This window comes from Neopsephotus bourkii, unplaced genomic scaffold (assembly GCF_033783945.1).
Source record: "Neopsephotus bourkii isolate Nb327-2 ecotype Australia unplaced genomic scaffold, CSIRO-AGI_Nbou_v1 NB_335, whole genome shotgun sequence".
In the NCBI taxonomy this organism is placed as follows: Eukaryota; Metazoa; Chordata; class Aves; order Psittaciformes; family Psittacidae; genus Neopsephotus; species Neopsephotus bourkii.
In genome coordinates this window covers 383,282-398,974 of record NW_026900841.1, presented here as the reverse complement: position 1 = coordinate 398,974, position 15,693 = coordinate 383,282, and the positions used below count along the sequence as shown (strand labels likewise).

The 15,693-nt window shown below is 42.0% G+C and overlaps 1 protein-coding gene and 1 long non-coding RNA gene across 7 annotated transcripts in view; both read left to right on the top strand.

Annotated features, from left to right (window-relative positions):
* The window catches only part of LOC133209409 (uncharacterized), a 360,513-nt gene that overhangs the window by 104,191 nt on the left and 240,629 nt on the right, over positions 1-15,693 (top strand). The window lies entirely within an intron of this gene.
* Positions 4,989-15,693, top strand: part of UBE2F (ubiquitin conjugating enzyme E2 F (putative)) — a 117,651-nt gene continuing 106,946 nt past the window's right edge. For all 6 annotated transcript variants that reach the window (XR_009724669.1, XM_061348075.1, XM_061348073.1 and 3 more), the window contains exons 1-2: positions 4,989-5,080; positions 7,626-7,759. Coding sequence is in view for 5 of the 6 variants with exons in the window: in XM_061348075.1 (XP_061204059.1) it covers positions 7,642-7,759 (118 nt within the window). In the remaining variant the exon portion in view is untranslated. The remainder of the gene's footprint in view (positions 5,081-7,625; positions 7,760-15,693) is intronic.

Genomic DNA, 15,693 nt, shown 5'->3' with positions numbered 1-15,693 from the left:
ACCATGGACATGAAGTCACACAGGCAAACCATGCTTCAGGAGATGGAAGGAGAAGATTACTCTGTTCAGGAAAAAGAAGTTAAGATTAGGACTGGTCTAAGCAAGAAACCCAAAACTTAAGACCAAAATCATGGTGGGGCTCTTGCTTTATTAATTTTTTTCTTTTTTTAATCTAGACCTGCAGGAGAAAAAATGGCTTTCTAATCTGATTTTGAACCCTGCTCTGGTGTTTTGTTCTCTGGTTTTAGCACTGCCCAGGGAAGCAGCAGCTAAATTTCAGGTCAATGCAGTCCCTGAGCAGTGTCAGCAGTTGAACACGTACACTGGTTTTAATCGGAGGGTTGCGTCACTGCTTGTTATAAAGCATATATCAAATCTAAGCCGCTTGATAGTAATCATGAGCTGCAGCCCATGGGTCTGTTTGCCCTCCTCTTGGCATGTTTCTCCTTCAGTGCTCTGCTTATGAACTGTCCACAGTGATGCAGTTATTGACTAACAGAAATCCAGTTGTTACTGCAGGAACTCTTGAGATCCCTTTTCAATATGACTTTAATAAAGCAGTGTGTACAAAAATGCTCTGATGTTGCCATCACGACCACAATGAAATTACAGTGACCTGCTCTTCCAAATGGCTTGCAGCAGATGTGAGTTGAAGTGTGCAGGAGGAAAAGTGTTACATGTTGCAACAATCTCATGTGCCTCGCATCAGTGATACTCACTTTTTCTTGGCTACATGCATATGAACTAGCAGCTCTAATACTGCACACGCCATTGTCATAATTACTGTCACACAGCATCCTCTTCCTTCTGATACTCCAAAGCCAGTTTCAGGCCTGCTGTGACAGGTCAGTCACAACTCTAATGATTTCAGTCTAAAAGCAGAATGCTTTTGCTTAAAAGAGGGAGGGGGAAAAGCCAACACAGGTTAAACCCAAACAAGCAAGCAAGGTGGTGGAAAGCAAAGACTATTAGTAAGCAGATTATCTGCCACATGAGAGATGTGTCCTCCATGTTCACTGGCTTCTTTCAGTGTTAGAACACAAGTTGTGCAATATCGTGTTACTTTTATCTTTGTAGTCAAAACCAGACCCCTCATCTATAGAGTCCTTCAAACTGGATATGTAATAAAATCCCAGAGTGGTTTGGGTTGGAAGGCACCTTAAAGCTCATTTAGTTCCAGCCCCCTGCCACAGGCAGGGACACCTTCCACTAGAGTAGGTTGCTCCCAAGCACTGTCCAACCTGGCCCTGAACACTGCCAGGGGTGGACCATTCACAGCTTCCTTGGGCAGCTTGTAAGAAAAGTAGCCTAAACCTGCCCCTGTCTTAAGGCCTGAGGCCATGTGGCCTTCTCCATTAAAGTCTGTATTTTTTATTTTCTCTAGGCAAAATGTATGATCCCAGCTGTCCTGGCTTGCTGAGCGCTTGAGTACAAATGCAGAACTAGCATCTCTTCTGAGATTGCAAACTCTGGGACCAAAACATGAGCAGCAGGGACTTCTACTTTATTTTTCAGTGGATGGGATGTGTCTGAATATAGAGTTAGCACTTTTAAAGTAAGGACATAGAAAAGTTGTGTTTAGAGAACCTGTGAGGGAGTTTGGATAATGGCTGTTTCTCTTTGTTCCTGACAATATGAGAACTTTCACAGTTGCTTATAAAGGCAGGAGCTCATACTTTAACAAAAAAAGCAGACTTCCTTTGTTTCATCCCCCAGCAGACATGTACATGTTAAATAAAAGCTTGAGAGAAAGACCAATAAGGACAGAAGAAGACGTGTATTCTTTAAATAGTGGTACAGTATAAATCCAAGATGTTTGTTTCATCTTCTCTCTAGCCTTAGCAACAGTGACAGTGGGGTAATGAGAAATGGTTCGGTAATTGCCTGAAACCCAACAGAGAAGAAACCTTGCATTTGTTTGCAGCAGGACGTGATGTCTGTAACTGCTTGCATTCTTGCTGTGGGAAACATGAAGGACTTTCCAGGTCACAAACACAATGATCAAAAAATGAAATATTCTATCACATGTGCATTAACTGAGATGAGATTACAAAATTACTTTAGAAACTACTCTTGCCAGTGGTTACTTCCTCAAGTGCTGAATCTTTGAGACTCTTGCCTCTTCAGCAGCACCTTTGGAAATATCTTGGTTTGAGGCCTTAAACATGCCTGACTTGGGGTATCCACCAGGAAAGTTTTCACTGGAAAATTCTGAATTCTCCCCAGATCAGCTGGTACTTCTGAAAACCAAGATTCTCTGTAAGTGTACAGTGCTGCTCGAGATCCTGGTCTCTTCACCCTCTGGGGTGCCTCAGAGTTCAGCCTCAGGAGTAGCTTACACTATGCTCTTTGAGCCTAAGTGAGAAAAGGAGGTGAGAGAATGAGAAAAACCTCTTGTCAAACACAACATGAAAGAATGAATAAACATGAGTTGAGAAAATGTGGGAGTGGGAAGCATGTGCACACACCACGTATCCCTTATGATACATATTTTGTGTATATACAACATGTCCACTTAGTTTTTCCCAGACTAGATGTTATGTGGGTAGAAAGGGAACACAGTAAAAATAGGAGACTCTTGCTTCCAGTAAACAGCACTGTCTCTCTGTCTAGACTTGCAACAACACTGTCTGAGGAAAAAGAGTAACTGGGGCATGGGTTTAGATTAATCTGATTTGCAAAGACTTTTCTTCATGCTGTTATAAACTGAAATTGTCAAGTAGTTGCAGAAGGTCACCAAACATCGGGTGGTGATTTTTTCCCATCACTAATAAGAGGAACTGGCTGAGGGTGAGAGGAGACTGAACACCATTACAGCCTGTACTGGACTGTATTGGCTCAGCTTTAATTAGTCTTTAGAGGAGGCAGCAGTTTGTTGACAGCACCTTTATGAATTGTCTCATAAAAATGTTTTACGAATCCCAGCACAGGTCACAGTGGCCAGATATTAACTGAGCTGCTGTGCTGCAGAAAAAGGAAGGACAGCTGGTGATACTTGAAGACAAAATAGAAGCAGATTTCTTGAGTTTTCTGAAGAGCAGCTTAGCGGTTAAGATAGGGCATTTTGAGCCTAATAATAATGCTGTGGTGAGTCTGTCTTGCTTATTGAATTCTTGGCATTGGTAATGGACAGTGACCTTTGGGAGAGAAAAAGTATCAGCAAAAGCAGAATGTGTATCAGTATCTTGAATATTCAAGCTTGTATTTCCAGAATGATGCTATCAAAAGGCAAATAAGCTGGGAAATCCGAGTGCTGAGGTTGACTTTGCAACCTTTGTCTGCTTCAGACTGTCCCAGCAGGCTTTACGACAGGCTCACGAAATTGTGTCATAGGGTCCATAGTCTGCTGCAGAGTGTGAAATGGCTTCGGCTTATTGCTCTTCAAGGTACAGCTATCTTCAAGACATCTTCTTGGTTCTGAGCTGTATGGGAATCTGGAAACAGAACCACACAGAGGCTTTTCTAAGACACTTAGCATCTTGAGTTCCTCACAAACACAGTCTTCAACAGCCTGACAAAGTAGAAGGGACCCTCTGCCATGGCACAGTTGGGGAGGAGGCAGGCAGTGAGGTCTGAACAGGTGCAGCCTCTGTGTTAGGTGCCCTGTCAGGGTCCTGTCTGTCTCCTGCATCTCTATAGCCAGCCGATGGACTTGTTTTGAATCAACATGCACTTGGATTAGCCTGTAATCATACCCCCCTCCCGCGGGTTCAGTGTTTTAGATAATTTTTGAGATTATTTTCCCCTTAAAGTTGGTGATTTTTAGACACCCAGCTGGTGTGTCCATGTGGCATAGACACAGAAGACAGTAAAGGGAGGGCTGCCATGTTCACTCTTTCCAGCCATCGTCGGCACTCCTGAGAGCAGGTTTTTCTAAACACATACTTTATTTCTTCATCTCCCAGTTACATTTTTTTTCCTAGCTGAAAACCAAAGCATGAGCAATTCGCAGTGGAGAGGCTGTTACTAAACTGCGGAACAGGGAAATGCTTTCCGGCCAATTCAGCTGGGTGCTCCTCTTTCCCATTAAGCTTGTGAAAGGGTTAGGACAATTTAAGGCCTCTGAGTGATGGTTCTGCACTGGTTTAACTAGATTGGACTAAGCTAGATTCCAATTTTATTTTTGGTGATGGTGAAGTGTATCATTCCAGTGAATGTTTAGGACACAGAGAGTATTTCAATAGCTGTTTGCCAAACTTTCCTTATGTCTGGTCTCTAGCTTTGCTTCATCAAACCTTCTAATGCTGCTATAATGCTGCTCAAATAGCTTTTATTTTAGTTCCCTTATTTATGGAAATCTACCAAGCGAAGAATTTGGGGAGTTTATGCACATATTTAAGTTTTACAGATCAAAGGGCTGATCTAACTTAATTGTGGGTGTTTTTGAAGTTTCAACTGGTCATATTAGTTATGATGTCAAATAATTCACTGTTGATCACTGAATGCACTCTTATGCTCAGTTGTTTTTTTTTACACTGATTTAATCTGACTATTGCTTCCACTAAGCTGCTGCTGCTGGGATGTAGAGTAACTGAACTAATTCAAGCAAGCAGTAATGCAAAGGCTACAGCCAGCATGTTGTTCACACTCCCCTGAGGAAATCACCCTGACAGTGGCTGGTCTTTTTTCCCCTATCACATCTCCCTGGTGGCTTGGTGTGATTTATGTTCTCCTTGAACCAAATCACATTTCCACAGACCCACAACGAGACGGTAGGAGATGACACTGGTGCTGAGGGAAAGCCGGGCTGTGGCCGGGGCCGACGTCAGGGGCTGGTTTCCCTCAGGCCTCGCTGACCCAAAATGGCGCCGCCCTACCGGCCGCGAAGAACTCCCCACCTCCCTCCGCCACCAAGTCTCGCGAGATCCCAGCAGGCGCGCCCCCGACGCCATCTCAAGTCTCGCGATGAAGGGACGGTTGAAGGGTGCGCGCCTCGCGGCGGTCCTGTCTGCGGCGCTGCCCACTTCCGGTGGCGCCGCTGAGGGAGGGAGGTGGTTCTCCGCCGCCCGCCGCCCGCCGCCCCCTGCCAGCGCTGGAGATGGTGTTGGCCGCGGGAGCCGGGCCCTGACGCCGTGCTCAGGTAAGAGCGGGCCGCTCTCCTTTCTGCCTGGGCTAGGGCTGTCTTCCTTAGCTCAGGCCCGGTCTCTGCCCTCGCCTAAGGCCTGGCTTCTTCCCTTCCCCACCCGGTGCCTCCACATCTCCCGGTGTGGCCCCGACCTGCCAGGCCGCGGAGCCCCGGGACCTGTTCCCTGGCCCAGCTGGGGTGTGTCTTCACCGCAGCGGCCCCCCTGTCCCCCGTGGTGGCGCAGGGAACGGGCACTGGAGGTGCGGGGCAGGGCGGGCCGCACCTTTCTCCGCTCCCGAGGGAGCTGGAGAAATCCAGGGTCTGTCTTGCTCTTCCTTATAAATAAGGACAGTATCTCTCTGTCACCTCTCTCCCCGGTGTCGTGCACTGGTGTAAAGCCTTATTCTCCCTTTGCGGTTGGCAGGTTTTGAGCACTTCCTTGTGCTCTGTCGATGAAATTTGGGGTATAGCTGGAGCGAATCATCTCTTTCCCCCACTGGTCACACTTTTCGCTGATTTCCTAGTTTCTAGGACAGGCAGTGAGAAAACACATCTGTAAATTTATTTAGGAAGTTAATTACCATTGAATTTGATTTAATTTGGATTTGGCATTTAAAAACGTGGGTTTTTTTTCGGGGGGGGGGTGGTAGTTGAGGTTACCTTCAGTTTACGGGGTTTTTTTTCTGTTTTGTGGTGGTTTTGGTTTTATTTGAGGGGATTTTTTTGTCCTTTACAACCCTATGTCACTCTTTGCAGACTCTCATACTTTTCCCTCCTTCTTTGATTTATATATATATATATATATATATATGTATTTTTTTTTTAACTTGCTGTTGTCTTTCTCTTTTCTAAGGAGAGAAAAAAACCCCTTTTGTCTGTTTATTCTTTCTTTCTCTAGTGTAGTGGAAGGAAAAAATCTACTAGGCGTTTCAGTTCTTGAAGCTAACTGCACATACTTCTCAACTTAAGAAAACTTGTCCTTGTTGCAAATCTTACTAGAATTTCATACTTGGATACTACTGTGAAATATGTTTTCCTTTTTAGAAACCTTGTATCACTTATTACATTCTTCTCAACATCCAAGTGTCATGGCGGTTGCTTCATTTCTTGTTTGTGCCCTTTCATGAGTGTTTTGGTGTTGGCTTGATGTTTGGTATAAACCTGGCAGCTCCCTCACAACTTTGGGAAAGCAGTAAGGCTGTCTTCTACAGATGCAGCAAGTAGATTGGCAGCCTAGAGGCTTTATCTCCTGTTTTTTTCTAGGGCAAGAGCAAATAAAATGGACAAGTGAAGTAAATGCTGTTGCAATGCACCTGTTAAACTTCACTTCAGGGCTCGCTTTCATTCTTGCTTGCGAGAATGAAAGAAATATCAAGACATACAGAACTGAAGCTGGCAAAGATAAATTTCTATCTTGTCATTTCACAGAGTGGTTGTCTTCATCTCAGTGATTTACTGGACTTCATTATTTGCCTTACAGTTATCTTGGCTGATTCTCCATTTTATACTGTGAGAGCTGATGTTACCTGAGCATCTGTTTCTTGGTAACTGCTGCATACCTGTCTGGTCGTCTATGTAGACCAGTTCACATACAGACTATATGCTGGCTTTCTACAAGGTTTTTTTCTTCCTTTATTTTGTTGAATTAATTTGTGTGACTAAAGGATAAGTGTTTCTCCTGTCATTTTAGTGGTGGTGGTGCCGAAAGACTATGGACCTTGTCAGCATTATGTTGGTTTTGGCTGAACTGTTAAGAAGAATGAGTTGCCCTCAACTAGGAGTAGTGTCAACATGTTTTAAGCCATGACAGGCTGAATGTTTTGGTTTTATGGTTTTGGCATGCAGCCTACCTTTTATTGTAACTTATTAGTGCAGTTATCTTCTCCAGTGGAGGACTGGCGCAGCAAAAATATCTTCATTTCAGTTACCAGATCTTTGTATGTAACTTTCTCTACCGTTCCTTTGCCCTGTGAAGAGTTACTGTTGTGCAGCTGCATAGCTAATTGCACTATTTGAAGTATAAGTATTTCATTTCTTGTGTCCTGGGAGCTAACTCAGAGCTTGCTTCCTAGTGTTAAAGAGTTGTTCCATTAAACCCTCCCCTTTTTCTAATGTCTGCCAAAAAGTAGCTCTGAATATTGTCCTGTGAAGTGTGGCTGACAGTGGTTGCAAGAGGTTATGGGGCAGAGGCATGTTCACAGCAGTTCTTTCAAAGGACCATTGTCAAGCAGTGGTGTAATCTGGGAGATGGTGCAGTGAAACTGGATTGTAAACAATGATGAAAGTCTGACCTTTCTCCAGCAAAGCTGAACTTCTGTTTGGCCTAATGTACTGTAACCCTCTGTGTTCACATCTGAAATAAGCTTTCATTCTTCAAGTACTTTAGGCTATCTTTGTCATTAATTGCAGTCATGTAAACTGTATATATCGTATTATTTGTTTGTGAAGAATATGACAATAGCTGTTGAATAAGGAGCAAACTGTAACTTGGTTTTGTATTCTCCCCTCTTCCTCATGCTTTAGTGTTGTCATTGACTTTGTTCTGGTGTTTGTGTTCTAGACTGAAGACAGCAGTAATGCTAACTCTGGCAAGCAAGTTGAAGCGGGATGATGGTGTCAGAGGACCCCGTGCATCCAATCCAGCTTCTGATTCAACTCGAAGGGTGTCTGTTCGGGATAAATTACTTGTTAAAGGTGAAAGGAACTCATATTTAAATACTGGGGGATTTACAGTTTGCAGGTGTGCACCAGTGAGCAATACTAAATTGCATTAATGGCTGGACTTGATCTTAAAGGTCTTTTCCAACCTAGTTGATTCTGTGATGTCCAGAAGTATTTTTAAAATTGCATGTGACTTCCCTCAGTATTTATACTGTAGGTTGTTATATTGTCGTACATCACATCCCCAACAGCTCTTTTCCTCTAGGACACTTACTTTCTTTGACTGTTGTAAAACATAAAAAGCTGCCTCCTTACTGCACTCATTGGGAACTGTGTCATCAATTAAAACATTACAATAAAAAATTGTCACAGAAGTGTCACTGAGTATATAGGAGGAAAATATCAGATTTTACTTGCTAGAAAGGTATTTTTTTCTGAGCAAACCCGTAGCTATGTGCGACAGAAAAGAAACTTCTAAAAGTAACATCAGCATTTCTGTGGTCTTTAATGATCTAGATCAGAGGCAGTAAACTTCAAAAAACTTAAAAAATGAATGCAAGATTTTTCATGGGCCTGGAGTCACTGGAGAAAAACCCCCCTCATTTTTGTAGCGTGATATGGTCTGTTTTAAGAAGGCTTCTGTAGGCTGTTGCTGGCTTGCCACTGGTCAGGGAAAAACCACAGGCTTTTACTTTGTGGCAGTTCTGGGTGAATGAGGTAGTTTGTGAGATGATTATTGAACTATTTTACAGTAAAATTGTGGACAGCTCTCCATTTTTTCTGTAGTATAGATAAGCTTGCGTTTACAAATCCATAGGTACTGACACTTTGCAGTTACTATGGGCTTACACTCATGTATACTCCCTTTGGTAACAGATGAGTTTTAAAGCTTGAGCTATGAAGCCTGATGTAGTGTCAATATGTTGTTTAGGTTGATGTTTCTGCTGAAAATGATCAATAGCAAATATGCTAGTGTTTATGTGTAAGCTGTTACTATGAGGATTCATGCCAGTCAAAGGGAGCTTATATTTCCTGGTTTTATTTCAGAATAGCTTGAAATGGACACTGGTATATTTGCATGAGTGATATTGCCTAATTCTAGTATTGCATACGGCTTGTTGAATTAGTGTCAATTCTGCCACATAACTGTATGCTGGAACAAGGTTTCAATGCAACTGCTGCTGCCTTAGTGCACTGGGAAGTCTCAAGTAGACTGCAGGAAAATGATATTCATAATTTTGTTCCTTTGCACTGTTTTAAGAACAGAGTTTTGAAACACTTTAAACCCTGATGTTATAATTCTCATGATGAGTTTGGTTTAGGCTTGCAGTTTGGAAATCCTTTGTTAACTCCAGTTGTGAGGGAAGAGGTATCAGGTGGGAGGAATAAGCTCTTTAACCAGGCTAAGCTACAAAGCCAAATTACCAAATATATATAAGCTGAGATTTTGAGTAACCTGCATATGTAGACTTGAGAGGAAACCAGCAGTATAATATAAATACACTTAAACTACAATGCCTTTGACAAGGTGAGTTGCCATAAGAAACTTTACTGTACCCTTACAGCAATCATTTTTCAGTTATATGACTAAAACTTTACCTAAGTCTGCAGGGAAAGGAATGTAGCTATAGAAAATTGGTTTTGACATTGTATTTGCTATGGCTACCATTAGCAAACCAATGCAGAATGAGTTGACTTCCAGACTGACAAGTTTTAAAAGCAGGTCACTGCTGGCATCCTTCTGACAAGTGTGAGTACTACATCATGATATGCTTGTGTGTGAAAGTTGTATCACGTGGCCCTCCGCAGAAAGTTGTAGGAGCAGCTGTTAGTCTGGTTAGAATGGTTTCTGGACTGAAATGGGAACTGACAGAAGCAGTAGGTCACTTCAGTATAACTACACTGAAAGTCAGAGGAAAATCTAGCAGCTAGCATGGAAGATTTGTTGGGGATATTCTCTTTTAAGCTACTCTTCAAACTAAATGTAGACCATTCAGTTACAAAAGTTTCTAGAATTTGCTTCTTCTCTGTAAGGTAGCTCAGCTGCAGCAGCATCTACAAGATTAAGAGCCTGAGTGAAGATGGGAATTCTGATGTTGATATGTTTTTAAGTCACATGCGGATCTGCAGGAACAAGTTTGATAGGGGGTGAAGAGCTGCCTGCATATAACAATGACACTATGGCATCTGCAACAACTCCAGGGTCTTTTACTGCTTGATTATATAGAACTCTAGTAGACTGGTGTACACTCAACTTCAGGTTCTTGTATTAGATTTGAAACAAAGCTGGTGGGAGCCTGTAAGAGTAGTTGTAAGTAGAAGTTGTCACTAATGCTTGTTTAGGTGGGAGATATCAGATAGGTGAGAGTTGCAGAGTGGGTGAAAGGCTCGATCGTATCAGTCTGCTGGCAGCTGTGAATTAAAACATCAATCTGATCTACAAGAGGAGGAGGAGATGAGAAAAGGCCCAGCATGTTCCTTACTTGTTTGCCCCATCAGCTGTGCTAAGCAGTCCTGTAAATCCCCTAGCCCTGGGAGACGGCTATAGCGCATGAACGAAGGTCAGGTAGCTGCTTGCCTGCACCAGTGGTTTCAATGTGCTGGAGAGATGCTCTGATCCATGGTAAATTGGTGATAGTCTAATAAATTCTGCAGGCAGACATCTAGTTTTAATAGAGGTATCTTCCAGATACACAGTGTCTGGTTTTTATCTGGAGGTAAATTAAAGACAGCCTTATTTGTTTTGATAAGAGAGTCCAGTTCAGGAAGGGTCTTTTTGAAGGATGTGTTATTACACTGATAGCCCTGCAGTCCTCAAATGTATTGTGTACAGTGACCAGTAAAAGAGATCAATGTGGTTTGGATTATGGTATAGGTGACCATGACCCCAGCCACTGATAAGTGTGGACAGTGCTTACAGGCTTGTAAAAATTTGTCACGGACCAGCTACATATGTCTTTTAACTGATATTGCCTTAAAGTAGGAACTATAAATGATAATTCAGGAATGATGTCAGCTATTTTCACTATATGGGTGAGAAGAAAATTCACAAAAATATTTTAAATGCTTTAGTAAAACTGGAAGGACATGAGCTATTAGCAGCGTGTTGTCATGCCCTGTCCTTGAGTTTAGTGATGGGTGCAAGCTAGACCTTTTTTTTTTTTTTTTTTTTTTTTACCCAACTCTGTAAAAAAGCTACTTTAAAACACTGGTGCCCTTTGTTGTTTTTTCTAAGCTGTTCCTTTGTTTACTTACGTGTCCAATATGGTTATATATTTAAATATCAATCATGGCTCGTGGCATTGTTTTGCTGGGTTATTTCATGGATGTATTATCAAAGGAGGAATCTCTGCCACTAAAATTTTATGTAGGGAAGTAATTCTGAGACAGCTGGATATTCTTTTCCAGCTATTCTTCCTCTGGAGCATCAAAGTAATGGCTGCTAAGCAGGGTTTTGTAGCAGCCTGTCCCCTGCTGAATATCTCAGCAGCTGTTGGAGCACATGTGGCAGGTTAGCAGGGTACATCTATCTAGAGTGAGGAGCATGGTGGTGGTTCTGACCTGAAACCCAGAGAAGTTGCTTTGATATCACTGAGAGCATGAGTGTCTAAAGGGAGTGTGTGTGTGTGTGTGTGTGTGTGTATGTGTGTATGTGTGAGGATTAGTAATTCGAGCTGGCAGCCCTTAGAGGCTTTCTGGCCAGGAGAGAAACACCCAGCAGTGACTAACATGTTTCACGATAAATCACATGGAGAAAATGCAAACAACTGGAGAAGGTAGAAAGTAATTACTGATGTGAGGAGGAGGAGAAATGGTTCTTGAAGGGCCTCTGCTGCCTCTCTGGCCATGAAAGAGGCTCTAATAAAGAATAAGTTTGTTAAAAGTTCAGTGTGACTTACTCTTGCATCTCTATTTTCACTGGATTTTTTGGAGAGTATGATCCTAATTATGTAGGCCCAGTATACAAGTTAAAATAGAGAAAGCAGTACACTTGTTTTAGCAACTTTCAATTTGTTCTGTTCTACAGAGTTTATTTTTGATGTTAAATTCATCTCTAAGGGGGAAATTCATTATGTTAGATGGAGGGGCTGCAGGATGCTGTAAGCCATGCAGTGCTGAACTTGACAGGTACATCCTTTCAGAATGTTTGAAAAGGGCTGACGACAAGTCCAAATTGTATTAAAGACTAATACTGTATAATGATTTTGACTGCTAAATTGAATTAAAGGTAGAGAATATGCCAGGATGCCAGTAGCAGCAATGTATATGATTATTGATCACAAAAGTTGTCCCTTGAACTTATTTCCAGGAGTGTGTGTTCCTTTTTCTGTTGTGGTTTTTTTGTTTTTGTTTTTGTTTTTTTGTAAGTGCACCTAAGCAGTTTTATATTACTGGTTTGATTGTGAACAGCTTGAAATAAAAATGCATTAGCATGGTTTATTCCTCAGTTGTCTTCAACATTTGTGGCTTTCACAACTAGATTTATGTAACTGTAAATGTTTCAGGTGTGTGTTTTTATAAGCCTGAGAGGCAGAAGTGGGAAACTGATTATAAAAGTGAGGTGTATGTGCACTGTAAATAAAAATTAGAAGAATCCATATATTTGCTTTCTTCAATCCTTCAAGTACCAGAATATCCCTCCTCACAATAACAGGTGAGGAAAATTGAGAGGAGAGAAAATACTTTTGAAAGCTAAAAAAGAAACCTTCATCAGGGACTGTAGCAACAAGACAAGGGGTAATGGGTTAATACTGAAATGGGAAGTGCAGGTTAGATACAAGGAAGGAGCTCTTCCCTGTGAGGGTGCTGAGGCGCTGGCACAGGGTGCCCAGAGAAGCTGTGGCTGCTCCATCCCTGGCAGTGTTCAGGGCCAGGTTGGGTGGGGCTTGGAGCAACCTGGTCTAGTGGAAGGTCTCCCTGCCCCTGGCAGGGGGTTGGAACTAGGTGACTTAAGGTCCTTTCTGACCCACACCCGTCTGTGATTCTATGGGTCGTGCTCTGTATCTTATAAAAAGTTCATGCATGCAGAGAGCATCAGCATGTCTGAAACAGCTTTGAATTGAAGCTCATTTGAAAATTTACTACTGGAGACTTTTCCTAGAACATGACTGACAAAGGGAGGCCTGATTCAGTGCCTGATTCTTCACTTCTGATGCCTCTGATTTTCAGCATACATGAAGTATTGCAGAGTTAAGAGATTTCCAACCACAGTGGCTTTTTCTGTTGTTTTGATGTCAGGGTAATACATTTTGTAATACTGTATAGAAACTGAAGCATGGGATTTGATGGTGTCTTGTTTCAAGCAAACATTTGGAAGTGGAAGGAGAATACGCATCTCTTACTCTAAACTGGCAGCATTGTGTGGCTTGGTTGGCTTCTAATACTGTTCTGTATAGTTGAGGAGCTAAATAGGGAAAGCTATATAGATAGATGGATGAGATTAGGAGGCAAACGGCATTATACTGCTGGAATTAATACTTTTGTCAGAGTGTTAAGGTATTTCTCTTCATCTCTGAGCAGTATTAAAGATGTACATTAAAGAGGGACTAAATAGAAGAAGGGACTTTTTGGACAAAATCAGAGAGAAGTAAGTATTTGCTGTGGGTAAGAACGTTCATTCCAGTTGAGGAAATAATGCTTTCACTTTGTGTACTTCAAAACAAAACCCAGTGGGAAGCATACAGCCTGACTCTGCGGCAATGCTAGTAAACAAAGCGTGTCTATATTCTGACTTGTTGAGTTGGGGTGGGGAAGGAGCAGAATAACATGAATACAGTCTGCATGGTACTGAATATAACATCCACGTGGGTCTCATAAACCATATGCCTGTACACATGTCAGGAGCGTGTGTTCCTATTTCTATCCTGAGAATTGTCATGAGTAGTTATTGTTTGTGAAATCATTTATAAATAGCCTTGATTGCTTGTATTAAGTTTAGCTCTCACCTGGTTTATAAAGTTCCTGAACTGCTTCTGAGACATAATCAGTTTGCATTCAGCTCTTCCAAAAGTCTGAGTTTAACCCTTACCCTTTTTAATGGTTTAAAATAAAATTTGGATCTGTTCAAGCAAGTGCATACTGAGTCAAGAGCAGGACTACAAATATACATGCCACTTGAGTGTGCTTCTCCACCAGATCACACAAGGTCTGAGGAACACCAGACTGTGTGGTCAGGGGCTGATCTGGGTTTGGGATGGCTGTACCTATCTTAGTTTTTATCCTGTAAAAGCTCTGGCATGTGTCTACACTTCAGGCCTTTCAGACCTACCCAGGATGGCTCATCAGAGTGGGTGCAGGGCTGTGCAGTTTTCTGCTTCCTGGCAATAGCCCCCTTGATTGTGAGAGGAAGTGAGATGCTCACTGAGTGGCTGGTGATGATTGCCATTTTCCCGTGGAAGTTCTGGAGTGTTCTTGCACAATATTTCCTGACATGTGGGTTAAATCTACTGGTTTGTCTTGTCATCTTAAGGAACGGTGTAGTGCCTGGTTGTGAATTGAGACACAGGTACTGATTAGCCATAAAATATGAAACACAGATTGGATTTTCTTTACTGTTCCAACTGTAGTGAGTTTTTTGAAAGAGGATGTGAAATTGAGATGAAGTTTGTTCTTTAATTTACTGAGGCTTTTGTAGCTGTCGGAAGTTCAGTGTGTTGGAGCTCTGGTTGCTGTTTCTACATTTTGCTTATTTAAAAAATCTGTTAAACCCTGACAGTAAGTTGGCAGACTGCACAAGGGGCAATTTTTTACAGAGAATATTCTTGTTAGCGGTATTGCTTTATGTAGAAAATACATAACTTAAAACATCAGAATGTTAATGGAGCTTGAATGATCTAGTCAAAATAATAGAATGATAGAATGGTTTAGATTGGAAGGGATCTAAAGGCTCCCTCAGTTCCAGCTGGAGCCAGCAGGTTGCTCCAAGCCCTGTCCAGCCTGGCCTTGAACACTGCAAGGGTTGGAGCAGCCACAGCTTCTCTGGGCACCCTGTGTCAGTGCCGAAGCAAATTACAAAAATAATTTCAGTGTCAAGACTGTCATTACCAAAGAGTCACAGAATTTGGAAAACTTGAACATTATAGCTTTGGTCCATTAAATGTGCCTAGCTATTGTTAATCAATGTTTATGTGGCACACTTAGTAGTAACATGTTTCCTTACTTGATGTTATTTTAAAATTTTAGATTATTGAAGGTCTTTGACTGCTGGCTTTTTTTTTTTTTTTTAATTTTTATAAAGTTTTGTTTTTAATTTGTGTTTTGTTGCAGAGTTGATTAGAAACCTTAATTTTGGGGAACTTGCCTTTGTTCACAAAGTTATTAGTTATCATAACCTCCCAACCCCCCGTGTCTGCACACGTACGAAGAGCGAGCAAGCACACTGTTCCATCCTCATGGGTGTGGGTGAGCACCATCATTTTCATGTTTTCACAGGAAAATCCAATCATTATGAAAAAACAAAGGGAAACACAGTGAATGCACTACAGGAAGTCTTCACACTTCAAAGGATCTATGAGGATCAGTTAACTCTGACCCTTGCAGGAGGCAGAAGTGAAGCCCCAGCTCATCCCTTTCATTGCTGGGTTTGACCATGTGCTGTCCATTGGTGTTCCTGTTTGCCCTTCTGCCCTTTTCCCAGGATTGAAACAAAGGGTGGGCAGGATTTATTAAAGCCAAACAACAGAAGCATAGAAAGCAGTAAGGAAAACGGCCAACTCCTTAAATAAGAGCTGGCTCCTAAACTCTACCATCTACTGAGGATTAATAGTGGCTCCCACTATGAAAGGCTGGTGAGTTTAAAGGGAAAGGAGTGGGGGAATACTCCTACAATGCATTTGTATAGCTGAAGCCTCCAGTAGTTGGTTAATGCCATGTTTTTAGTTTTACTTTCTGGTTATGCATCCCACCCTCCTTGATTATAGCTGAAATTAAATTTTTGGTACCTTTTAAAGGCAGTTCTCTTTCAAAAC